The sequence below is a fragment of the Diplotaxodon limnothrissa genome, linkage group LG10 (assembly GCF_057381915.1).
Source record: "Diplotaxodon limnothrissa isolate DT_005_m linkage group LG10, D_limnothrissa_male_GT1.1, whole genome shotgun sequence".
In the NCBI taxonomy this organism is placed as follows: domain Eukaryota; kingdom Metazoa; phylum Chordata; class Actinopteri; order Cichliformes; family Cichlidae; genus Diplotaxodon; species Diplotaxodon limnothrissa.
The window spans coordinates 22,001,228-22,028,008 of NC_140605.1; the positions used below are offsets into that span (position 1 = coordinate 22,001,228).

Sequence of the window (26,781 nt, forward strand, 5' to 3'; positions counted from 1 at the left end):
GACGAGTAAGATCAGATGTTAGCACTGTGCAGGCATATTTTGTGCCATCTACATGCTCCAACGTGCTTGTTGTTTGATTCTGAAAATGCATGCCTGCATTCACAGAGATGTGAATGCAGGCATGCAGTTTGTGGTTTCATGAGGATTTTGTCATTTTTCTCTGTCCATGTTTAATACAAAGAAACTTACTTGTTTTTTTTATGTCAAACAGGATGCTTTCATGTTCCTAATCAGCTGTTTGCCACTGTGTGTGATACAGTGGGAGGTTTTAGAGACTCTGAGTTGCAATCCTAGAGTTTCATCCTTCACACAGTAGTATCAGGGAGGTTTGTGATTTCTTCAAGATTTTCTTACTTCACTTCAATGTGTTAAATGACCATAGGTTTTCAACAGCAGTGTATGGGGGAAAACAACCTGTTTTTTAAAATTATGCATACAAGACAAACCATTTTGCTTCCTCTTGAGACTCCAGCGATAACAAAATCGACCTTCAGATTATCAGAAATGATTCCTGAGTAAATCCTGATGGAATCCTGTTCAGAGGTCATGAATGCAGATATATTAAGGTGTCATTAAACGTTTGAAAGTCAGTGTCTGTGTTTAACAAGTGACTTTGCACATCATGGTTTTTCTTTCTACTTTGCATTGAAGTCTTGGAATATAACTTCAGCGTGTGCCACAGATATGAACAGTATTCCTGCATTCGGTTAAAGACAACCAGGGGGTGGTATTGCCAAATATGACCAACAGGGGACATGCTGCCTTCAGCCAAGAGAGAGCTCCTGCAGTCCTCCACCTTCTCCTCCTCCTTCTCTGAGGTCATCCTACATGGCTGCAGCATGGGGAAAACCATTTGCTTTGGAGAGATGTCTGAGAAGAACGTCTCACGCTGTTCTCTATTTATAATCAACACATGTTGTGGATATTGTTAGAATATGCCTCTCTGTCACTCTAAATGAGAGTTGGGCTGAATTTCTGTGTGTGTGCGTGTGTGTGTCTGTGTTCATGCTCTCTATCTCATCCATCACCAGAATGTTTTTGTGGTTTGGCCTTTTAGGCTCAATGCAAATGTAAATTTTCACACTGCTCACTGCTCGTCTCATAGAAGCCTTTTTTATCACTATTGGTATCGTATGACTCAGTTACTGTAAATTCAACAGTCAGTGATTAGTAAAACAAATAGACATCAGAAGGGGTGGTGACAGCAGGCAAAGCTGGAAAGGGGAATAATACTACCAGAGCTACAATACACTGACTTGTGAGGTCAGTACCTACAGCTGGGAAATAACCCAGATAGGCAAAGAGAAACAAAAGTGATATGAAAATAAAAGAGACAACACAAAAATGACATGTTTGTGCTACAGTAGAAGAGGCCAGACAGCAGCAAGTGTTTACAGTAGACAGAAATTCGTTTTACTGACTGCAGAGAGCACCAATTAACAAAAGAGGGGATGAGATGACACCGCAGGCTGTTATGTGTGTGTCTGTGTACATGTTTAGAGTAGGATTGGGCAGAGGTACTGAGAGGTATAATGCTGTGTTGAATACCGAACCAAAGAGTAACATTAGCCCAACTCTGAGTCATGAGAGAGTTACCCCCCTGCTGCTGCTGCCCCACACTCCTCTACTCCAGCTGCCTCTGTCCATCCATCAATCCCTGTTCTCCATCCTATAAATACACTCCTGCTCTCACTGAGGAAAATCCCTGTGCCTTGACCTATCTTACACACACGCATACACACACAAACACACACTGGTCTGTAGTCTATTGGCTCTCCTCAGTGGAAACTATTCCTCTAACTACATGATCCACACTTTCCTGAGTGAGCGTTGGATGACGCAGCCGAAACTCAGAAAGTGATTTCAGTTATATACCCAATTTGAAAAACGCAATTTCAAGACACAGTGTGCTTTCAGCTTGCTGGAGATGAGATTATGAACGGCTGATTAAGTTAAATGTCAGATAAGGCTGTTCAAGATAGCTAGGATCAAAGTCTGCAGGTATAACTGAGGACTGTCACCTCAGTGCCTCCACACAAGCAGCAAGATAAAGGAGTTTGCATACCACTGCATCAGTCTTTGCATATCCTGTCTGACTCTGCCTGTCTCTCTGTTGCTGGCTGCTTTCACCCATGAAAAAAGGGAGGGTTAACTAACTCTAAAGGAAGCAGACCTATATTACAACAACCCCACGCTTGAGTCAGCTGCGCCGTCTCCACGTGTGGATTACTGGCAGAAAGAGTCAGTGAGAGCTCCTGCAGTGGTCTGACTGAAACTTCGGGCTGCTGTCGTATTAATTTGAAGCTTGTGTTAATGACAGAGCGGAATCGGTTCCTCTTTACTGACTCTTCAGCTGCCTGTTCACGGTGTTCGGCTCTTGCTTCTCGGTACATGGCGACATTTCTGTCCTTTTTGTTGTGTGTCAGTGTGTGATTCAACTCGGTGCCAATGAGCGCAAGTCACAGCTTGTGTGAAGTTCATTATAAGCAACAGGAGCAGCAGCAGCAGAGAAGGAAGAAGAAAGCCTTATAAGGAGCACAAGCAGCGGACAAAGTTGGATTATTGTCAGGCGGAGGGCTTCTTCAGTTTTCCTCTTTCTTAGGTTTTATTTTAACCGCTGGAAGTTATGACTTCGGTGTGGAAAAGACTGCAGCGAGTTGGTAAAAAGGCTTCAAAGTTTCAGTTCATCGCTTCTTACCAGGAACTCGTTTTGGAGTGTACTAAAAAATGGTGAGTAAATGCGCTTTTCTGCATCTATTTGCTCACGATTTTTATTGTTGGAGATGTGAGTAGCCTCCTGATACCGTGTGAAGCCTGTTATTAGCTATAATAAGCCTTCTAGGACTTCTATGTTTATCTCATATCGTGGGTGTTTTCCGCTACATTGAGGACGATGAGGGCGTCCCCCATGTGCTGAGCTGACAGTGCGGGTTCGATTCCCCACCCCGCCTGCGTGGACGTGATATGTCCACTGCTGTGACCATGCGCATGTAGGACCCTCTATAGTGTCCAGTCATGCTCATCGTTGTTAGTTCATGTCTGGGATTTAAATAAACTATTTTATGAGGCTAAAGCTCGTTAGGTTACACAAAACTTTTGGAAGCTGAAACGTTATATGACTCAAACTGATATACGGAAAGCAAAATAAGTCAAAAGTGTCAGCTTCAGGGGTCAAGGGCAAGGTTTTTAGACTATAGCTAACTAAGCCAGCTACTTAAAAAAAGAGAGATAATAAAAGAGTTGATGCAAATAAAACAAAAACTTAGAAAAGACACTACAATGCGATTAAAAAAAATACAAAAAGAAATGTTAATTTGTCAGCAAAAGTGTGAGGCACTGGCATTAAAAAAAGGAAAGTAAAACTATTGCCATGCAGTCATGTGAAACAGAAAGTTTTCACAGGACTCTGTGCAGTCCTGCCAAGCACGGTGGTGGAGGTGTGATGATTTGGGCTTGTTTTGAAGCGACAGGACCTGGAGACCTTGAAGACATGGGATCAGCCATGAACTCCTGCATATGAGGCTATCTGTCCTTGTCACACCTGTCATGTCCTTGCATGACCCAAACTGGGTCATGCAAGAGAACAATGATCCCATGCACAGCAGCAAATCTATCAAGAGTGGCTGAAAAGGAAAAGAATCGATGTGTTGCAACGGCCCATTCAAAGTCAACCTGATTGAATTTACTGCAGGACCTTAAGAGAGCTGCGTATAAACAAATGCCAAAAAACCTCAATGAACTGAAGCAACACTGTAAAGAAAGGTGAGCTAAAAATCCCCCATAATGATGTACGAGACCAATAAAGATACAGAGAAAAGCTCAGTTTAAGTCATTGATGCTAAACGTTTTTCTACAAGCTACTGAATCATTGTGTGTACTTAGCGTTTCACATAACTGCACGAGGACTGTGAAAACTTTCTTTTTCACGTGACTGGAAGTGGTATTACACATTATCATAATCTTAAAATCCCAAGTGCAATCTCCTCTGTTAACAGCTTCAGCAACATCTTTAAACTTTCACCCAGTTGTCAGTTTGGACCACACTGCACCTTCTTATCTGTTCAGATTACATTAAATGATGTATTAATTGGGTTTCCAGCACAGACCTCAATAAAGAACAGAGTGGCTCAAAAAGGTTTAAAGAGTTTGATCAACAGCAGAAAGACACAGGTATACATCTGTGGTGTAAAACCTATAAAGGCAACTGAGTGATTTACTTCCTACATTCAGAGTGATGAAATCAGAGTCTTTAACTTCCACTGTCATAACCACAGACAGAGAAGGAAAGGGAGGAGTAAAGAGGAAGTGAGGACACCACCAGAGATTCATCCAAAGTTTCAGTCATGTGTGCTCAATGTATGTGTTGGTGATCAACACATGTTTGAACGTGATTAAACTCTGAGGTTACTGACAGGAAGTGAACTCTTTGGCCACATGTGGGTCCCTCTACAAATATTCTGTGCGCATGTGTCTGTGTTTGAGGGGGTGTTAGCCTATTATTTAAGATCATCGACTTTCTGTACTGAGACACATGTTCAATAGTAACAAAGGTGGAAATTTTAAGTAAAAGAAAGGTTAGGGTCAATCAGGTTGGATAAAAGAAGCAAAAATACAGGGGGGGATTTAAAAAGGACCCGGAGACAACATTTAGAAAATGAACTAATGTTGACAGAGGCGGTGAAGTGACACAGGCATAATAAAAGACTTAGCAACAAGACTATTTTTATGTCTTAGAAACGCTTCATGTGACCAAACCATGAGAGATGTTGGTGAGTAAGTGAGCAGGTTTGCTGAAGAGACAGCTACGCTTATATCTAACACTTAGCGCTGCATGCGGACATTTCAACACAGAGGCGAGTCATGTTTACCACTCATCTAAGCAGTCGTGGGATAAGAAAACTATTGTCTGTTGAGCTGTGGTGTGCAGTAATCACATGTTACTGAGCTGTATTGCACCACCATTGTTTGCTTCTTTAAAACCAGTGTCAACTCTCCACCGCTGCCCATTGTAACTGTGCCCAATAGATCTTTTCACATCTTCGTATTATAGATTATATTTCCTTTCAGCAAATGTTAATGTCTCTGATTTTTATTTAATGTATTCTTTCCGTCTCCTCTGCATCTCTGTGGCTACCAGGCTATTTCTGATGGCACTCCCTGACCCCCTGACACACATACCGCACAAACACATGTGCTCACAAAGCCTTCTCAGCCATACTTGAACACTGATGCACTGAAACGTGAGACCACATGGACCATCTAAAAACTATTGCTGTCGTTTTTGTATGTATTGGAATACTTCATGTATAAATGTAATGTAGTAGGGCTTAGCAATGAGATTTAAAGAGTATTATGAGTTATTCCTCCATAGCGGTGAGAGCGGTGCTCTTTGACTCATAGAGAGCACTTGGCTCTCAGACTGCGGGATTTTTAAAAGTAGAATGGGAGGCAGAGCCTTAAGCTTTCAGGCTCCTCTTCTGTGGAACCAGCTCCCAGTTTGGATTCTGGAGACAGACGCCCTGTCTAGTTTTAAGATTAGGCTTAAAACTTTCCTTTTTGATAAACCTTATAGTTATGACTGGATCAAATAACTCTGCACCCTCCCTTACTTACACTTACAATAGACCTAAGTTGCTCAGGGCTTCCCATGATGCACTATAATTCTGGTTTTGCCAGAGATTTCTTCCTATTAAAAGGGAGCTTTTCCTTCCCACTGACACCAAGTGCTTGCTCATAGGGTGTCATCTGATTGTTAGGGTTTTCTCTGTATTATTACAATATTTTTGTTGTCCACTTTTTAAAAATGTTCAAAAATAGTGCGGTAAAGTGCTGCAAGACAACATACAGAATTATTATTTCCCCTGGCCCAGACAAAGGAATAAATATGAATAATATATAACATTGTTATAACACTATTATTGACATTTATTACTACTATTAGTAGTAGTATTAGTGGCGGCCCAAAGGGGTATTATGTGGATCGGTGCCTGCATTTGTTAGTATCTTGTGTCCTGTTATGGGGGCTCCTCTCTTCCTGTCATAGGCACGCCTTATAGTCATACAAATTTAGGTCATATGACTGTGCAGCTTCCTGTCTCACTTCCTGTGCCACAGAGGGCTGAGAAATACAATAGAAACACAGAAACAGATGTTATAAAACACACATTTACAAAAAGACAGGTACACACTTGTAACATGTTTCATGTGGTAACTTGTTGTACTCTAACACTTTAACACGTAAATGCACAGCATCACATCTTCACAGACCTGCATAGATTTGCTGACAACCATCTTCACAAATAAACACACATCATGTTCTTTCATTGGCACAGAGGAATTATTATTCAGCAGTCACAAGATCTCTTACTTGTGTTATCTAGTTTGGATCGTGTCTACTTTGTTCTGAGAACTCGCTTGCTTATGAGCAAAGAGTGTATTAGGTATGACTGACGTACAATGGCCTGAGGGAAAATGGCACTTCTGTTTTGATGTGTGTTCGTGTTTCTTTAGGCAACCAGACAAGCTGAGGGTGGTGTGGACCAGGAGGAACAGACGAATGTGTTCCAAGGTGAAGTCACCAAAACACCGCACACATAAACACATACACACCTCCTCACAGCTCTGTTAATGCGTTATTTCTTCTGCAGCTCCACAGTTGGCAACCTGGAATCAAGAACCCCTACAGAGGCATGGTAGTGTGGCCTGTCCCGGAAAACATCGACATCTCTGTTACTCTCTTCAAGGTACCAACACCCAGTGTACAGAGTGTACTATTTACAATGTAATAACAAAGTAAATGAAAAACCTGAATAAATGAGGGAAACATATAACAAAGGTCAGGGCACAAGTTGTTTCTGGGTGGCTTGAACAAGTTAATCCTTGTGTGAATGGTTTACTGTGGCCCTAAATGTTACGAAAAGTCCCTTTTAGAAAGATCATTTTTTAATCCTTCAGTAGTTTAGAATACTTTATTAAGCCAAAGTTTAAACTTAGGCTTTCCTTAGAGTCAAGTTAACACCATGGTTAGTTAGTGGTTAGTCGCATTATCTCATAGCAAGAAGGTTCTGGCTTCAAATGTTCTAACTGGTCTGCTGTGTGACTCTGGACCCTGTTCCTGTGTGGGGGGTTTTGCAGGTACTCCTCCCACTGTCTAGTCATGCCTAGTCATTTTAGGGTGTTTGGTGATTCCGAATCGATTTAAGGTGTGGAAGTAATATAGATAAAGAGTTTAATTGCTCAGAATAAAAGAGATGTAGAATATATATGCGGGAAAAGCGGTCGGTAAGTGTGGAAAAGTATATATAAGGATGAATATAGACACTATGACATTAAACATGGGTTAACAAAGTCCTGTTGTAAAACTTCGAACTGAGCATTTTGACAATTTGGCATTCTGAAGCCAAACATGATGGATATACCTTTCATTATCATCCTTTGTATCTCCAAAAGGGACTATAATTTAAATGTGTTTTAGTAAATAAGACTCAAGACCAGCATCTAAGACCATAAACTCAGCAGGAAAGTGTTGACTGAGGTCACAGACAAGGGAACAGAGGCTTATTATTCCATAGACTTCCAAACAACCAGTCTTCTTTTTGCTAAAGGGGCTGCTCTCTGCTGGCCTTTAAAAAGAATGCATGTTTAAGTGCTGGCTGGACTGGAATTGCTTTTAAGTCCATCTTTTAAATAAATTCAATATACAGTCATGTGAAAAAGGTCATTTCCACAGGACTCAAATCAGTCCTAAGTACAGTCCATGAATCATCAGCTTATAATCCATCTTTAACAGAAATAACTTGAAGTAATTGTTTTCTGTGTAACATTATCAGTGTTTCACATCGCTGTGGAGGAATTTGGGCTACTCTTTTTTTGCTAGAAGTTTCCATTTGTTTATCCACAACGCTCTTAAGGTCCTGCCACTGCATTTAAATCAAGATGAGATCTGAATTCTGACTTTTTTTCAGTCATTCTGTTGGAGATTTGTTGCTGTGCTTGATAAACTGCATAATTCTAGCCAGACTGTAGCTGTCAGACAGAAGTTTCAGTCAAACTCGGTGCTGTGCAATATGGCTAAACATCTCTATTCTGGTATCATCTCATTGTTCCAGAAGTCTTGTAGTTTTTTAAGATACAGCATTGCAAAGCTAAGCCATGCTGCCACATTCAATATGCAGAGTTACCTACTTTGGTGACTCCCTGTGAATAAGGGAAAAAACTGAAAGTAGCTTTCTGAGCGTTGCAAAGTCCAGTCTTTCAGACCAGGAAACTGCCCAAACTCCAGCTTCTATTGAGGTGCTCACATGTGTTAGTGATTATTTAATCAAGTGAATTTGATAAGTATCACTTGGCTGCTACTTACCGTCTCCTAGAATTAAAACCAGATAATTCCTTCCCTCCTGGACACAGTAACAGTGTACTGCATGTACTCCTGTTTTTCACAGGACTTTATAGAGTTTATGTAGTACACCTGAAGACTCTGGCATATGTGTGGATATGTGGATACAATTTTAGGAGGATGTCCCACTAAACAGTCTGTATTTTTATGATAATCCCCTCAGGATGCCAATGCTGATGAATTTGAAGACAAAGAATGGACCTTTGTCATTGAGGGTGTAAGTATCTCTCTATGCCTGACTAAAACTGTTTATAAGTAGAAAAATAAACAAAAGGTTTGCCAATAAAATAGCCAAACCTAAATAGCTCAGACATCCAGTTATAAAATTCAGACTCAGCTTAATCACCAAGTAGAAATCAAAGAATATGGTGTATAATACTTGTTTATGTTATTTACAGGAAAATAAAGGTCACCGTAAGGTGCTGGCATCCGCTGACATCAACCTGAAGCGGTTTGCTAGCCCCACGCTAACCCAGACTGACCTGACGCTGAAGCTGAAGCCACTGTCTGTCAAAGTTGTGGAGGCCACGCTCAAGCTGTCCCTCTCATGTGTCTTTATTCGAGAGGGAAAAGCCACGTGAGTAGTTTAAGTTACCACTACTTACTTACTCTTACTGCTGTTCTACATCAGGGAGGTGTGACAATAGCACTTTTAACCTGAGTTTAATAAATGAGTCATAGCTTAAAGAGTAAAAGCATTTGAAAACACTTTTTTTTCATAAAGAGTGCTTCCTATTGGTGGGGTTGGTAATGAGGTTGTGGTGCGTGTTTTTCTTGTTCTTCAGTGATGAAGACATGCAAAGTCTTGCCAGCTTGATGAGCGTCAAACCCACAGATATCGGCAACCTGGACGACTTCAATGAGAGCGATGAAGAGGAAGATAAGAAGTCTGTGACTGCCACAGGTAGGCAGGATTACACCAACACAGTTTTTTGACCTCTTGACATTTCCTTTTCCTCTGCTTTCCTTTTCTGTTCTTATTTCCGTATGTTTTTCCACTCTGCCCTTTTTCTGCTGCTCCAGTTGTCCCACACACTCTTACCCGTCCAAATCGCCCTGCTCCCCCTCCACCTGACAAGCGACACTCCACGGCATCCACTTTGCCATCCTCAGGTAGCGCTTTCTCCCCCCTTGCTACTCTCACTTACTGTTTGCATCTCTGCCTGTCTCTCACTGGCTAGCTAAGTTTATATATATTGCAGTATTTCACATACTTCTGTCATTTATTCTGTGGTCCTTACTGCATGAATGGACAGTCCTTTGGACACCACATATTTCTCGTCCACATACTAAACACGATTAGGAATCATGTGATGGTAAAATACTGCCACCAATATACTGAAGTTTACGCGGAGACAGCATTGAACACGCTGAGGTTTTTGTGTCCAAACAGACATTAGCGTTGCTTCATACGGTTTTCTTTTTTATTTGCTGCAACTACGTTGTATTTGAATTTGGAGAGACATTCAGACGCAGAGGAGTTCTTCCAATTAAATATTTCAACAAGTGGTGCTGAAGGCTCTACAGTATCTTTTAGCTTGACAGTGCCTATTAGCTTTTCTTTAGTGATCATGATTTACTACAACTTGCAGTTTCTCTTTGCAGCATAGCTGTAGGTTGTAGAGTTATACAAGCTGTGAACAGCTTCTAAACAACAATTCCAAGATCATCAGTTCAAATAATTGTATAAAAGCACATTTTGCCAAGGTGTTAAAGAAAATCCAAACTGTCACTGTCAGATGAGAGGAATGTGGTTGAGGTGTTCAGGAACAACCAGGAACCATCAAGGCTCAGGCCTGCTATGAACCAGGAAGTGCTGGAACACCAGCGTCACTGTCCATAGTTAAGTGAGTTTTACATCACCATGAACTGAGAGGGTGCAGAGCAAGAAAGAAGCCTCTGCTCCAAAGTTGATTTGCAGCTCCTCACATGGAGAAGCCAAATATCTTCTGAAAAAAAGTTTTTGATCAGACTATTTCGCCAAAATGACAAGAGGTATGTTTGGAGTACTAAAGGCGAGGCTTTCAAACCTATGAACAATGCAACATTATGCACTCCACACTGTATATAAATGCCACTTGTTTTGCACATATTCAACTCTGTATATTTTATATATTTTATTATTATTATTATTATTATTATTTTATTTTATTTTTTTACTATTTAATTTGTAAAAATGTGTATACACACACACACACACACACACACACACACACACACACACACACACACACACGTAGGAAAATATTTAGTATACACATCCAGAAATGCATACACTATTATATATTGTACATATATTTATTAGTTTCAGGTTGGCCATTCTTGTATTTTGCTCGTTTGTGTTGTTGTGTTTGCACATCTCTGTTGCTTGTGGGGCTCGCACACAAGAATTTCACTCGCATGTGCTGTGCCAGTGTGCCTGCACATGTGATGTGACAATAAAAAGTGATTTGATTTGATTTGATTTGATTTGCACCAGCTGTCAAGCATGGTGGTGTTGGTAGCGTCATGCTCTGGGGCTGTTTTGCTGCCAGTGTTACTGGTAGATTACACAACGTTTATGAAATAATGAAGAAGGAGGACGACCTCTAAATTCTTTCACTTTACCACAAGGTTTGGGAACTACACTTAAAAGTCAGGTCTGTGCCAGGAAACCAACCAATTTAAATGAACTCTGCCAATTCTGCTAAGAAGACTGCTGAAAACTTCCAGCCAGAATTATGCCAGAAGCTTGTTGATGGCTACCAAAATCATCAGGTCAAGAGGAGCATTTAACCAAATAATTGTGGGGGTGTATTTGAGCCTGAATGTATTCTTTTGACCCTGTGTTAATTAGAGAAAACCCTAAATAAAGTCGTTATAGATGTTTACTGCACAATTATTCCACCCTGGAAAAAGAACAATTCAAAGAAATCACTAAACCCCCAAAATTATCATGACGTTCATGCCAATGATGGTCAGATATTAACTTGTGACCACAACTGTCCAAATGAAGATTTATAAATGGACTTTGGGTTATTTCTTCTTGTATCACACCTAAGAAGGAATACCCATAGGCTTATCTCAAGAGTAACCTAGTTTGCCATTCCATTGCATCATATTCATATGCACATTTCATTCACTTTTCTTTCTTACTCTTTCTTTTCTAATCTACTTTCATTAATCTATCCTTCTATCCATCCTTCCATGTATTAATGCAGCCAGTGGAAGTGATGGTGGTCCTTCCAGTCTCGCTGTGCACTCTCGGCCTCCTTTACCAATTGCCCCCCGCCCTTCTCCACGCCGCTCGCGACGTCCCTTGTCCACTACTCCTGTCCAGTCAGAGATCCAGCCATCCCCTGGCCCCTCCCCTCAGCCATCACCCAGGTCCAAGCATAAGAAATCTGCCAATCCTGTTCTTCCTGAAGCTTCTTCTCTGACTGACTCTAAAGCTCCAAGCTCCCAGATCACAGCAGATGCTCCTTCAATCCAGAGTATGCCTTCTGTCCTTCCTCTGCCTGATGTGCCCGCCCACACTCCATCTCCTAAATCCTCTGAATCTGTGTCTCCTTTACCTCCTGCCTCACTGGTGTCAGTTCCTGTGAATTCTTCATCCAGTTGCAGTGAAGGTGCTGCAGACTCAAACACACTCTCTTCTCTGTCCTCAAAGGCTGCCTGTGTACCTCCCACGAGCATTTCTTCTGTACCTCCCAAACTTCCCTCCACTTCACCGTCATCACCTGAGCCCATTGTAACATCATCTTCCATCACTTTACAGAAGTCTTCACTAACCGTATCTACTTCTCTCCCGCATAAACCCAAATCCACTGGCTCCCAGCCCCTTTCTATCAAATCTTCCTTCCCAACAAAATCTACCCTGTCCTCTGAACCTCCATCATCTCACCCTCCACTCACCTGGACCATCTCTCAGCCTCCCTCTCTGCCAAAAATCTTCCAGTCAGGCTCTGCAAAAGGTAATGAGAGGCTGGCTGGTAGGCATGCTGCATGCTTCAGACAAACTGATGAATGATGTGTGACCGTCTGATTTCGTTTCCACTTATGTATGATTTAGCTTCATGCCCATGGAAACAGATAGAGTGAAACAGAGAATGGACTGTTGTGTTGTGTTGGGAGGAAGCTATATGCATGTTCAGCTTGTGATGATTTCAGAATTTTGAGTGAAACATCTGAATGTTGTGTGACTGTCTCAGAGCAAGATAAATTAGTTGTTTATGCTCATTCTTATATTCATTTTTTAAATAGTTTGCCTCTTTTCATTTAACATCTGTCAACATTCAAAGTCTGCTCTGTCTGTCGAATATTAGCTGTTTGCTTAATCCTTCATGTAACTGAATCCATGTGGCTCGTGTACAGGCGTTAGTTACATCTATATATTTAAATGAGCCACCCATCTGTCATTTATGTACAGTGTTGGGAAGGTTACTTTTAAAATGTATTCCATTACAGAATACAGAATACATGCCCCAAAATGTATTCTGTAACGTATTCTGTTACGTTACTCAATGACAGTAACGTATTCTGAATACTTTGGATTACTTAATATATTATCGTGCTTTTTACAACAACGTGAATGTACTATTGCTGTGTGATTTATTACTATTACTGAAGGTCCGCGACTCCGAACTGTAGTAAAGGGACCTCTGACTAATACGGCGGGGTCCCTGTCGGCTCGTAGCCGAAAAATAGCTTTACTTTGTTGTGTGGGTCAATTTTTCTTGCGAAAGACAGAGAGAGGCGTTGAAAGGCTGCTCCAACGGAACTTATTGTTTTCGGAGGAAAACACGAACACGGTGTACAGTCGAGTCTTAATAGCTTACTTACAACTGGGCTCGTAAGGCACTCTTCTTGGCTGAAGTGGTTATTATTATATTTACATGCTTCCAGCTCCCGTTTTTCCTCGATGACAACTCGTACCTTCCTACTCCCCTTTTTCTCCCTCCTCGCGCTCACAGACCCATAACGGGTATGGCAGTCCATTCTCCCTGCAACACGGACTACACTGCCCATGATGCTACATTCTTTAGAGCTATGCTTGTAGCATTCTGCCTGTTAGCTTAGCACAACAACAACAACAACAACGAAAAGGCGCTCTCTCACCCAGGAAACACACAGTCGCAGAGAGAGAGCGCGTCGCCCTGTAACCATGGCAACCGTAACGCTGCCGCCTGGAACAACAGAACGTAGCTGTCAAACAAAACCCAAACAGTCCTGACCCGCGACAAAATGAAACGGGAAAGTACCGCAGTGTAATCCATTTATTTCAACAAAGTAACTGTATTCTGAATACCACCTTTTTAAACGGTAACTGTAACGGAATACAGTTACTCATATTTTGTATTTTAAATACGTAACGGCGGTACATGTATTCCGTTACTCCCCAACACTGTTTATGTACTATTACAAATATATACTTGACTGACTCTGACAGTAGCTCTTCATATAGACAACAATTTGAAGAGATAAGAATGAAGAAAAGATGTGTTTTTGCGACAGGCAGCCAGCAACAAAGTGCCTAAAGATTTAAAGATACCATTTATTTACTAGGTTTGTTCTGTTTAAACACAACACTGGTCCATCCCTTGAGTTAGGTGCCCTTTTTATCCTTCAGTGATTCATAGGTCATTTTTAAGTGGCTTAATAAATTAAAAGAATTAAAAAAGCTTTTGGCCCTGTAAAACTACATGCAAAAACACATACAGATACAGACCTGAGAAGGCATTTTTAAGGATTTCATTGTTATAAAGTGAATAAAATAAAATATTGTACATAACTCTTTTCTATATGTCTTTAAACTGGAATAATGTTGTTAGCTCACTCTTTCCTTATACCAACTTTAGTCTTTCTTTCTTCCTCTTGTGTTCACACTTCTCTTCTCCTCAGCTCCTGTTTCATACCAGTGGCGCCCCCCAGAGGTTCAAACTGCAGATGATTCTGCTTCAGCCTCTGGTCTGTCTCTGTGTTTACAGTCTTAACAAAAGCAATGCTTATCCTCTCTGTTCTCTGTTTAATAACTTAAACATTTTGTGTTATCCTCTGGCAGGACATTCTCACATTTTCAGACCTCAAATTGTCAAGTCAGTCGCCCGCCCAACTTCTCCCTCTCCTTTTTCTTCTGATGCCCCTCTTCTTTCATCCGTACCCCCTCTTCCAAAATCTCCCACCTCTAGCTCAGAGTCAGGTAATTGAAGGCAGCTTTTCCTATTTCTGATCTTTCATAGGTTCTGTAGTTATTTCTCAGTGTTTCTCCTCTGTCTTCATCCTGGAAATCATCCTTCCTGTCATTCCTTCTCATTTTCCAGGTGCTCACGGAGCAAAGTTGAAATCTGACTCTGTTAGAGCTGATGGGGACATCGCCCCTGTTCCTCTGTTAACTAGTCCTGATCTTGATGCCCTCTGTGACCCAGTGGCTCCAGTCTGTCCTGCTTCTATCCTCTGCACTTCACCCACTCAATCCTCTTCTCTACCAAAGCCTGCCTTTTTCTCCTCACCTCTCACTGTATCTCGTCCTTCTGCTCCTCCAGCACATACCAGCTCCAGTCGGTCAGGTACACTGGCCTGCAAATCATCCTCATTTCAAAGACATTTTCCTCATTCTTCTATCTGAAAATATCCAGTTTAAAGCAAAAACAGTCTTTCCTCCTTTTGTGCAAAGTATGTTCTGATCTTTCCTTCTCATTCTGTATAGGCTTAACATTCCCCCTCGCTCAGGTGGATGAGGAAACGACCTCAGCAGTGAAAGAAGCATCCGCAAGCCCTCTGCACCAATCCAAGGATTCCCCCAAAAACAAAGGGACAGCTTTACACAGCAAGATGTCCAATCAGCCAGTCAGAGCAGCCCAGGATTCAAAGGTGACCATCGCAGAAAACAAAGTCGGACCAGTGCGGATCAGGTGAGGTCATGGGACGATATCACATGAAGGGATAAATTTAGATTGCAAGGTTTGGTGCCCTGAAGATATGTTTGGCCTGAAACTGCTGTGTGAGTGGAAATTCTGTCAGACCGCAAAGGTTACGCTGTGTCTTGTGGACTGGGAGCAGATCTAACTGAGTGCAGGAGAAACAGCAAAGATGACAACACTTGTTCATATTGAAACAAAGACAAAAAGTTAGAAGGCTCACTTCCTTTTTTTTCGTCTTCCTGTAATCTTTTTGATTTGTTTTTAAAGGCAGTCTTAGATGTGCTGTATGTTTGAATTTGCGATACTGTTTTAAGGAATAAGGAAATCTTTTTTTGGCAGATTTAAACATAAAAATTCAATTGATGACCTCAAGTATTAATCAAATGACCTCAAGCTGTTATGCTCACATAAAAACTGGAAGCAGGGGAAACAGTTTACCTGGATTGGCAACAAAAACAAGATATGAGCTCCTAATAAGCGAGTTTTAGAAGAGCTCATCGACTCAGTCTGATGTGTCAGTCTGGACTTTGATGCTGTACAAAGGTAACCGTCTGCTGGTGGAGGCTTCATGTTTAGTGGAAATCTGTGAACGCTGCAAGACAACAAATAAGCATATTTCCCTAAACAGCCATCTAAGACACCCAGATTTAACTATTCAATACCACTGATAACATAGCTGCTGGACAGCAACGCTCCTACAATTGTTTGGTCCTATTTTCAAACAAAAATGGAACAAACTATAAAAACCTAATAAGGAGCATTGATCATTGGCTTATCAGCTCTAACGATCATCCAAATTATCCCCAAATTAGTGCTTCAGTCTGCTGTTCATGTTACTAGATGAAGGACTACAATAATTGTCAGTGTGCACTTCCCCAGCGCATCACAGTTGCTTCTTGTTTGTGATTGTGCTTCCATGATGCTAACATATGCCAACAGTTGCAAAGCGCTTTGATTTCTGCCTCCTGTTGCCTTGATATCCTGGTCTGGTCTGCACTCTCAGCTTTCTGTAATCTCAGCTGCTTATCTGTTGAGCCTGACCTCCAATATTTCTGTCCCTAGTCCTCCCCAGACCCGCTCAGAGCTGATCATAGCGCCACCCCCTCCTTGGCCCTTTGCTTCCTGCGAGCGCGCCACTCCCCAGCAGCCCTCCACCACTGTCGTGGCAGCATTTATAACTCCTAAACAGCCCAATGTTCCAGAGCAAATTGATGTTAAAAAGCCTTCCAGTGAGAGTATTAGTAGCTCCATTAACACAGAAAAGCCGCCCTTGGCAAAGCCAGAGCCAGAGTCTGACTTTGATGATGTTATCTTTGAGTCGCCTAACCAGAGACAAGAATCAAGGGGTTTGTTTCTGGAAGAGGATGACTCTAAGCACGATACTATCAAAAGGTGTCCCCCAGGGTGAGTATTTATATTCAAGGATGCAATCAGGAATAATTATTTTCGAAAACAAATGCTAAGGTTGCAGAATGTGAAGTGATGATGAAGGTGATACACGCAGACAGAGAAATAAAGCCTTAAGGTATATTGTGTATCTGTTCTGCAGTCTTGAACAAAAAACCAATGAAAAGAAGTACGGAGAAAAGCAATTAGAGGGAGCAGCAATCGCAAAGGAGCAGGAGAAGCAGAGGGAGGCAGAAATTCAAAAGAAACAAGAGGAGGAAAGGAGGCGAAAAGAGGAAGAGCAAAAGGCCATGTTCTTAAAGCAAGAAGAGAGGAGAAAACATGAGGAAGAGAAGAAGAGACTGTTGGAAGAGGAGAAGAAGAGACTCTTACAGGAGGAGGAAGAGATCAAGAAGGAGAAAGAAAGGATGAAACGTGAGGAGGAGAGACTCCTGAAGGAGAAGAAAGAGAAACAGGAGAAATTGAGGGTAGAAGAGGAGATGAGGAAGCGAGATGAGGAGGAGAGGAGAAAAAGAGAGGAAGAGATGAGACTCCTGGAGCTGGAGGAGGAAAAGGAAAAACTCCAGAGGGAGGAGGAGCGAAGACTTGAAAGAGAAAGATTCATCAAAAAGATGAAGGAAGAGGAGGAGAAAAAGATAGAGGAGCGGAGAGCAGTTGAGGAGCAAAGAAAAAGAAGGGAGGAAGAGAAAAAGAGGCTCGCAGAGGAAGAGGAAAAAAGAAAGGTGGAGGAGAAACGCTTGAAAGAGGCCAAAGAGAAGGAGCAGCAGAAAATAATAGAGGAGGAAGAGAGAAGAAAAAGGGAGGAGGAGGAGAAAAAACTCAAAGAGTCAGAGGAGAGAAAGAAGAGAGAAGCGGAAGAAAAGGAGAGACGACTCAAAGAGGAGAGAGAGAAGGAGATAGAAAGGATGGAGAGGAAGAAAAAGGAAGAGGAAGAGAAAAGATGTGAAGAGGAGGCGAGGAGAGAGAGGCTCTTAAAGGAGCAGAAAGAGAAGGAGAGGATACAAAGGGAGGAAATGGATAGAATTAATAGGGAAGAAGAAGAAAAGAAGAGGCAACTACAAGAGGAGATGAGAAGGCAGGAGGAGAGGAGAGAGAGGCTCGTAAAGGAGCAGAAAGAAAAGGAGAGGATACAAAGGGAGGAAATGGAGAGAATCAAAAGGGAAAAAGAAGAAAAGAAAAGGCGACTTCAAGAGGAGCTGAGAATACAGGAGGCAGAGAAGAAGAAAAAGGAGGGGGAGGAGAGAAAAAAGAAGGAAGATGAGGTGAAGAGGCAGAGAGAGGAGAAAGAGAAAGCTGAAATGAAAGTGAAAGAGGAAGAAGACAGGAAAAAGAATGAAGAAAAACAAAAGCAGAAGCTGCAGGAGGAGGAGATGGAGAGAAGAAAGAAGAAGGAGGCTCGAGCAGCATCGGTCTGCAGTCTGGAGGCCAACAAGTCAGATGAAGACAAAGAAAAGATGAAAACAGTTCCCTCCTTGTCCATTTCTGAGTTAAACACACACATGACCCCTGCTGGTACCAAACACGCCAACGCGGCTCTTAAAAATGTGACACAAACAAAACTTCCTGCTCCTCACTTCCCTCCGCTGGTCAAAAGCAGCACTGCATCCAAGCGGCTTCCCTCACAAATTCCCAACCAATCACAAGACAGAGAGTATGCCCCTCCATCAGTTCGGAAACCAAACTCCAGCGAGCGGTGAGTTATAGTTCTGAAATAAGTGGTGATTTCACTCTGTGCGTGCTGATTGCGCTTTGTGTGGTCTGTAAACACAGATGGCTTCTTCTTTAATCAGCAAATGAAATCAGAGAGACTCAAAACTTGAAACTGAGTTCATGATCTTAAAAATCACTTATTTCCGACTTAAAGCTGCGTGAAGCTGAATCCGTCTGATTACTTTGTGGTGATTTTTTCAGGATTCTCTGCTCTCTCGCCTAATACTTCTGCCAAGGAGGTCATGTTTTTGTAGCTTTCCCATGTGTGTTATTCTGTACTTAAACACAAAGATGAATTATTGGTTGAAAGTCAACAAAAGGCTTAAAATTTATAATGTATGATTCTTACAAGTGTATTATGTGTTGTCAACATAGTACTGTATAAACATTTAAAATATCATCTCACTTTCAAGTTCAAAATATTGATCTGATGGCCAAATTTATAATAATGCTATATAGATCTATTTAAAACTATGTTTCTTACTGCCACTGCTTGTACTGACAACATATATCCATATATGGAATGATCAATGGCGATTCTAAGTATAAGGTTACTTTAGACCTCTGACCTCTTGTGAAAGGTCAAATAAGCTGCCTTTGTTTGTATTGGCAACGTTCAGGAAATGATACTGGGGATTATAAATAACACTTAAATTATAGTTTGCATCCAAATATCAGGTCACATTTGACGTCTGACCTCACTTTTACATTTCACATCTGCTTTTTATTTAAGTTAATCCCAAAATGTGTTACATCTTTGAAGACAAATATAATTTATGTAATATATATATAATATATATAGTATAATGCTTTATAATAAGCTGAAGGTATTCAGCTTAATAAAGTGAATATATACAAAACACAGTACTGTTCCCTTAGAAGTACATACTGCCCAGAGAGTGAGCAGCTTTGGTGGAGGTTTGCATCCTGCTGTAATAACTGGTACTGATATCGGTGGTCTTGCCCCTGGTATATCTCAGCTGTCCGTCATCGCTCACCCCTACTTCTGTTTGTTTTTTATAATTAATAATAGCTGTCCTCTGCTCCTTTTCTTCCTGTTTTTCCTTTCTCTCCAGTCTTGGGCAACTGTCTCTCATAAGGGAGGGTTCACTGTCAAACATTGTTGTGCCAGAAAAGAAAGTCTCTGCCACATGTACTCTGCCTGGCCCTGCTGTTCAGCCAACAGCCCAGAATAAAGCAGTTATATTAGAGGTCTCGATGGTGGTGCCACCTCAACAGAGGCTGTCTGATGCAGAGATTCCTCTATGGAAAGTGCTAGAAGGGAGAAGTGGGAAAGTTACACCTGAAAAAATCTCTGCCGAGGAGGGTACAAAACCTTTGTGCAGAGGGTAAGAACAGACTAGGGGGCACATCTTTGTCTGCTTCTCTGCTTAATCCTCTTGTTTGTGCTTCGCATGCCTCGCTAATTGTTTGGTTTCCTAACCATGTTTGTACGAAATGCCAATTAGTGGATATATCCTTCATGTGGTTTTCCCTCTCTTCTAGCTCACACGGAGAGGATGCTGCTGAGGTGCACACGCCTGTTAGGCAAGAGAGCCAACCAGTTAAAGCAAAAGATGGAGATGAACATCATATTGCCGCACCCTCTTCTCAGCCCAGCGCACCGGCAGTTAAAAAGGAGCCTAAAGAGCCAGAGGGACCCAGCGTGGAATCAGCACCCTCAGTCGAGGTTCCCCCCCAAGAAGCTGGAGAGCATGTGACTCTGGCGCTGGAGCCACTTCAGCCCTCGAAACCAAAACCAGAACTGCGGCCGGAACAAGTTCTTCATCCATCAGGAAAACCACAACAGGAGGGAGCAGATGAGGAGAAACCAGCCGATGCCGTGCCTGGTGGTCACGAGCATTTCATCAACAATAAGGACCCAGTGTGCGAGGCAGAAAAACAGCTGTGGGCAGCTGTGGAGGAGACCACCACCGAGATAGGAGTGGAAAAAGGGATGGAAAGTAGTGAAAGCAAGGAAGCAAAGGAGGAGAAGCTGAAAGAGGAGGAAGGTGTAATAGGGGGGTGAGTCAGCGATGGTTGCTTGCAGTGTTTGCTGCATGGCATGACACCACATGCGCATTTTAATGGCTAACGTTCCTCTGGGTGCTGCAGCCTATCAAGTGCTTACTCAGCAACTGCAACTAACCTCACCTGAAGCTGTTTTCTTTATATTGACCTCTGTCAGTGCTGCAGTGGTATTTCAAATGGAGCGGTTTGATGAGAGCTTTACACAAGTATATAATGGACCTGTGTGTGTGTGTGTGTGTGTGTGTGTGTGTGTGTGTGTGTGTGTGTGTGTGTGTGTGTGTGTGTGTGTGTGTGTGTGTGTCTGGTAGTGCTGAGAAATGTGCGCACACAGAGGCAGATGTGTGTGTTGCAGAGCAGCAGAGGGAGGCGCCTGCTGGTTTCATGTCAGCAGTAGTTGGGGTGTTATACAGAGGGTGAGTCTCTCTGTGTGTGTCCGTGTGTGTGTGCTACTGTGTGGACTTCTACTGTGTGTTTTTCTATCCAGATATGCTTTTATTGCAACGGGTTGCTATTAACAAAGCCCCTAAAGATACCATTTAAAATTGGTTCTTGTTGTCTAATTCAATTCAATTTTATTTATACAGCGCCAAATCACAACAACTGTTCCCTCAAGGCGCTTTATATTGTAAGGTAGACTCTACAATAATACATACAGAGAAAAACCCAACAATCATATGACCCCCTATATGAGCAAGCACTTTGGCAACAGAGGAAAGGAAAAACTCCCTTTTAACAGAAAGAAACCTCTGGCAGTACCAGGCTCGGGGAGGGACGACCATCTGCCATGACTGGCTGGGATGAGTGAGGGAAGACAGGACAAAAGACATGCTGTGGAAGACAGCCAGAGATTAATAACAAGTATAATTCAGTGCAGAGAGGTAGACACTAACACTGGTTCATCCCTCGAGTTAGGATCCTTATTTATGCTGCAGTGATTCATTGGTCAGTGTTGTGATATGTTAAAAAACGAACTATTAACTATTGCTCATCATGATTTTAAAAATTACACACACCAAAAAAAATAAAATTCTAGCTCCTTGGAAGCAAAATGTAAAGAAATGAAGGGTGGTAGTGTAACAGACCGAAGAAATATTAGACGAGGTAAAACATTTAATACATTAACCTCATTATGTAAGAGCCTACACGTTAATGCATTATTACCTCATCTCTAAAAAAGTTGCTGCGTGGCAACTTTCAGTGAAGTACTGAAACATTTTGATGTTTATTAACTGCTTTCGTGGCATTTAAACTGGCTGCATATAAAAGCATCCATCGCTGGAGAATGCACCATCCAGTGGATCTTTGTGATTGTTTTGATTATGTGGTGGGCTGGCTTTGCCAATGTGGTTTTTAAGTATTGAGTGGCTCTTTGAGGATTCATCTTGCATATGTAGCTGCTGGCTTATCTGTGGGCCGATCTGAGCTCTCAGCTCTGTGCCACCAGAAAGTATTTCACTTGTTCCTAATCCCGTCAAAGAGAAAAATCGGTATGCTGTGCAGAGTTGCTCTCGCTGTAGCAAACAGTGTTTCTTTTGGGTGCTTTTGCACCGCATTTTGGAAAAGCACCAAAACAAAGTCTGGGAAGGAACTATTTTTAATCAAACATGTTGTCTCACCCTCTGTCACAGTGTTCAGAGCTCATGAAGCAGGTCGTTTTCGGGTGAGCTCTGTCTCACAGTTTTCCTGTTGTTCGTATCTGCCCTTTAGCTACGAGACAGTGGCCTCCATCCTGAACACATCAGGATCGACTCTTGCAGGTCAACCGCAACCCTCTATCAAACAGCCATGCCACCTTATAAATAATGAACTCCAGCCATGTTTACATGAAGTAGATCCGGAGATCTTGTGTTCCTCTGAGGCGGATAATGATCCACCGATTCCCATTGATGTGGACATTTTGCCACCCACAGACTTCTCTGACACAGCAGAGAGTCAGGCGACTGCAGAAGAAAAAGTTTCTGAGACTCAGAAAAAAGAGTGCTCATCTTTAAACGAGGCACACAATCTGGTGGCAATTCTGAGAAGAGCTGCTAGTGAACAGGAGAAAGAAAGAGAAGGGAACAGGGAGAGAGAGGAGAGAGAAAAGGTGGAAAACATCAAGAGGGCAGAGAAGCAAGTGAGAGACAGGAAGGAGAGGGAAGAGGAAGCAAAGAAAGAGAAACACAGGTTGGAGAGGGAAAAAGAAGAGGCAAGAAAAAGGTTGGAAAAAGGGAGAAAGGAGATGAGGATGAGTGAGAGAGAAGGGATAAAAGAGGGAAAGGAAGAAAGGAATGGAGTGGACGAAACAAGGCAAGGGAATGAGCATAAGGAGAAAAGGGAAACAGAGCCCGAAACAAAGCAACAGAGAAAGGATGTCAATGAGGAAGTAAAGAAAAAAGAGAAGAAAGGAAAAGGAAAGGAGGACAACCATGGAGAAACCCCACAGTGGAGGACAGAGGCCCTTCCTGTTCTTGCTTTAGAAAAAGTCAACCAGAAAGTGGATAGCAGCCAACAAAACAACTGTCCGCCACTGAGGGAGGTAGAATTAGAGGATATTGCATATGATGAGAGGTCACAAGGTAATAATGAGGAATCAGGATTCAGTTCTGATCCTAAACTAGCAAACACTGTAATATCTAATGCTGAAGTATTGACCAGCCCGGCTGATTCTGCCCCTGCAGCCAAAACTAAAACCAGCAAAGCTGAGGACTATGTTTGTATTGTTAAGAAAACCATGGATGATCCTGGCTTCAAATCACTTAAAAAAGGCAAATCCTATCTTAAACATGGAGCCATCCCAGAGTGGCTGAGAGAGGATGATGTTGAGGAAATATCATATGAGAGGGGACAGGAAGATCTTGGATCCATCTGGCTGGCTGAGCTGTACATGGAAGGGGAAGCAGGGTGAGTAAGGGGTATGGGAGAGATAAATAGCCACAGGGAGAGAGGTGAGTAAAGAGAGAGTTATGCTCGTTGCTTCTAATGGATCTCTGGACTGTGTTTTCTTTAACTCCGGGGGAAATCACGTTAGTTAAACCCCACTGAGCGTTTGGCCTGGCCGTGCATGTCCTTCTTATGAAAGAGTCATGTATTTGCTTGTGAATCATACATGCAACCTTCCAAAGAACATCATTAGACCATTATTGTTGTTCTGGATTAATTATTATTATATGTCCCATCTTCTCCTCAGCTTCCTAATTCGCTGTGACCTAAACTCCATGCTTATTGGAGTCGACTGGTACTTACATAGCACGCTTCTACTCAGTTGAACAGTTCTTTATTTCCATTTACTGTAAACTGAGGAGGGTAATAATCAAAGTTAAGATTATGTTATCTTTCAGTGTTTCAGTGTCAGTGTAGCCCATTGATAGTCTCCTGTAAATCTATGGAAAAATTGCAAATATGAACTTTTAGTAGTTAACCATAGGCTTTCAGTTGTTGTTTAGACAAATGTGTAGCAGTAAATCTTGCAAGCATGAAAATAAAAAAGCATGCAATGGATGTATGTGCATCTACTGCATGAGTTATTTTTGCTGTCTACATGAATATGACACGTCTACTTACATAGTTCTGTAATCAGTGCAGCTTCACAGAATGTCAAGTGGCGTGGATGCATTGATTGTTTTGATGTTCAGATGCTGTGATGCATTCGAGGCTAGAGAAAGTCAAAACTAGTATAATCTCATTGCTAGGCCTTGGTTCTACTAATGCTCCGGGACTCTCTGTGAAAATCTTTTCCTAACAAGATGTCCAAGGAATGACATAAAAATAGCTGAGTGTGGGAAAAGCACAGTGAGCTTTAACATCCACCATGCACTACCCTTAGTTCATCAAAATGTTTGTCCTTGAATCTTTAGACGTTTGTGATCTTGAAAGGGTAAATATGTGGTTGCTTGAGATGAATGAAGGTGTGTTTGCAAAGAAAGGGAATGGGGCATGAAAAGGATGCTGGCTAGGTTTATGGTTCTTGAGTTTTGTGAAAAACACACGAGATCTGAAATTTGATTTTCTGTCTTCAGACCAGGCCACCCTTCCCCAGCTGTAAACCAGAAGTCCTCTTCAATTGTTTTCAGCCAACAAACACTTTACCAGAGCCCTGCTCCCAGTCAGCCAAATAAACCAGAAGTTCTTGAGTCATTAACCAGTCTAACAGACAGTCCACATCCTAACCCTCTGTCTGTGTCTCAGCAGGGGATATCAGTCAATCAGACAGTGAGGAATAAACCCGTTCCCCAACTTAATGAATCACAGAAACAGCTGCTAAAAGGACAGAGAAAAGCTGTTGCTACAAATACTAGCCATAGCCTTGAGGTAGCAGCTGATGAGGAGGGAGAACTTGTTCAGTCGTCAGTGGTTCCTTGGCCTCTCCCTCCAAGCACTTCCAACATACAGTCTGATACAAAACATACTAAGACATACACAGACATGAGCGTCACTAAAGTAGATAGTGAAATAAATACAGTCACACAATCACACACAAGTCTTGAAATGAAGGTTAAGGAAGATGTGAACAACTCCAAGACTTTCAGTTTAAACAAGAGTGACAGTGACAGCCAAAAGAGTGACAGTGCACAAATGAACAACCTTTGCACGAGTCACTCCAAAGACCAACAACTCCAAGAAGAGGAAAAGTTCCTATTGGCTAAAATTCGCCTGATGTCAGGTGACTCATCCCCGGTGTCCAGCATTCACAATATGAAACGACTCATCCCGGCCCCGGGGGATATTGACTGTGACACTGAGCAGCCAAAAAAACAACTGGACATCGCCACAGATCTCACTGTTGTCAATCAACACTTAGTTTTTCCCAGCTTTGATGCCCTGCAGGAAATATCACTAACTGAAACAGAAGAGCCACAGGCAGAGGAAAATGCGTAAGTCAGGATAGGCTGTTATCTTGTCCTGTTTTATTAGACCAACTCGTTTGAGACTTGGCTTATAAAGCACAATGTTTTAGTACAGCTTTGTGTGCTGAGATCTAATGTTGTCTTTTCTTGGCTGAACTTGGCTGAACCCCAAAAAACAAGCTCTGGTGTAGTCTGTGTATCTGTACACATGAGTGCATGTGGCTGTTCTAGAGGTCACTTTTTTCAACTTTATGTTCAAAGAGTATTTTACACCGAAACGCTGAAAAGAGGCCCTAGGTGCAGATCCCGGATGAGACCCCATTTTGTTACAAATCGCTAAAACTTGCAACAAAAAGAAGGGAGTGTGTTCAAGGCCATCATAATCAGCAAGATTATTTAAACTAAAAAAATGTGTCAGGTGTTTGATGTATGCTTGGCTGAGTGACAGTGAGGAAAGAGGCTTGCAAGATCTGTCAAAATCAGGCTCTGATGACAACCAGCTGGCTTAAGGCTTTTGCTTAGGTCACACATGGGTGATGTGACCCAAAAAGGCAAACTGAGATGCTTAAAAATGAGTGTATGCCCATAAAATGCCAAAAGCGTAGGCCTGCATTGAGGCAACCATGCTGCAAATCCTGATGCAAATCACACGACTGCTGTATGTTTTCCATCACGCTCTTTTAACATCGTGAGTTTGTTCAGTTCATCATCATCATCATGGCAAGCTTGCATGTCAAATCTGAAAAATTGCACATGGCAATGATGAAACGGCATCGATAACCTCCTTCATTTCTTCTAAGTTAAGCTTTTTTCACATCATATATCTTTTTTTTCCTAGGCCAAAACACCAGCTGGCTGACCTCCCTGATGACGTAGTTAAGAAACCACCATTCCAACTAGACGACTCGCCCAGCACAGTCCATCACTGTGAGATCACATCATCTCGTCTTCCTACTTTACCAGAAGAAGAGACCTCTGACCCCAGGACCCTGGATCCTGTTACAGTGGTCCGGGAGGAGGCTGATGGGAAGGACGACACAGCTGAGGTAAATTTAATGAATACTCATCTTTATACTTTTCTTTACTCATCATACGTATTTGGCTTTTCATTTGCGTAGATGCACAGAAACAACATTTCTTTCCCTCTTTCTCCAGGATCTGGTGAACTCCAGCCAATCGCTGCTCGAGTGGTGTCAGAGCATCACTAGTGGGTACCAGGGGGTAAAGGTCACAAACTTCAGCACTTCCTGGAGAAATGGGCTGGCCTTCTGTGCCATCCTACACCACTTCCATCCAGACAAAATGTACGACATTTTACACAAAAGTTACTAGTTTTGAGTAGATTCTCTTTAGAAATTATAAATATTAACTAAACTGTTCATCTTAATGTTGTAAGCTACTTTTCTGTTCCTGCTTTTGTGCCATTAGAGATTTTGACCAGTTGGACCCTCATGATATCAAACTCAACAATAAAAAGGTGAGCATGATTTAATGTTTTTAGTTTAGTGCACTG

General features: G+C 42.0%; 1 protein-coding gene across 10 annotated transcripts in view; it reads left to right on the forward strand.

The window, feature by feature from the left end:
• The first annotated feature begins 1,818 nt into the window (after nucleotides 1-1,818).
• Nucleotides 1,819-26,781, forward strand: part of ehbp1l1b (EH domain binding protein 1-like 1b) — a 30,073-nt gene continuing 5,110 nt past the window's right edge. For 2 of the 10 annotated variants that reach the window (XM_085364597.1, XM_085364598.1), the window contains exons 1-21: nucleotides 1,819-2,730; nucleotides 6,511-6,568; nucleotides 6,648-6,743; nucleotides 8,559-8,612; nucleotides 8,794-8,972; nucleotides 9,181-9,299; nucleotides 9,419-9,508; nucleotides 11,596-12,348; nucleotides 14,276-14,341; nucleotides 14,436-14,573; nucleotides 14,695-14,940; nucleotides 15,081-15,285; nucleotides 16,357-16,698; nucleotides 16,844-18,394; nucleotides 19,918-20,436; nucleotides 20,751-20,855; nucleotides 22,150-23,325; nucleotides 24,441-25,295; nucleotides 26,107-26,314; nucleotides 26,424-26,572; nucleotides 26,697-26,745. In XM_085364597.1, the coding sequence (XP_085220723.1) occupies nucleotides 2,627-2,730; nucleotides 6,511-6,568; nucleotides 6,648-6,743; nucleotides 8,559-8,612; nucleotides 8,794-8,972; nucleotides 9,181-9,299; nucleotides 9,419-9,508; nucleotides 11,596-12,348; nucleotides 14,276-14,341; nucleotides 14,436-14,573; nucleotides 14,695-14,940; nucleotides 15,081-15,285; nucleotides 16,357-16,698; nucleotides 16,844-18,394; nucleotides 19,918-20,436; nucleotides 20,751-20,855; nucleotides 22,150-23,325; nucleotides 24,441-25,295; nucleotides 26,107-26,314; nucleotides 26,424-26,572; nucleotides 26,697-26,745 (7,062 nt within the window). In that variant the 5' untranslated portion in view covers nucleotides 1,819-2,626. Of the gene's footprint in view, nucleotides 2,731-6,510; nucleotides 6,569-6,647; nucleotides 6,744-8,558; nucleotides 8,613-8,793; nucleotides 8,973-9,180; nucleotides 9,300-9,418; nucleotides 9,509-11,595; nucleotides 12,349-14,275; nucleotides 14,342-14,435; nucleotides 14,574-14,694; nucleotides 14,941-15,080; nucleotides 15,286-16,356; nucleotides 16,699-16,843; nucleotides 18,395-19,487; nucleotides 19,761-19,917; nucleotides 20,437-20,750; nucleotides 20,856-22,149; nucleotides 23,326-24,440; nucleotides 25,296-26,106; nucleotides 26,315-26,423; nucleotides 26,573-26,696; nucleotides 26,746-26,781 lie in introns of all 10 variants that reach the window. The other 8 variants (XM_085364606.1, XM_085364599.1, XM_085364602.1 and 5 more) reach the window with 8 other exon arrangements.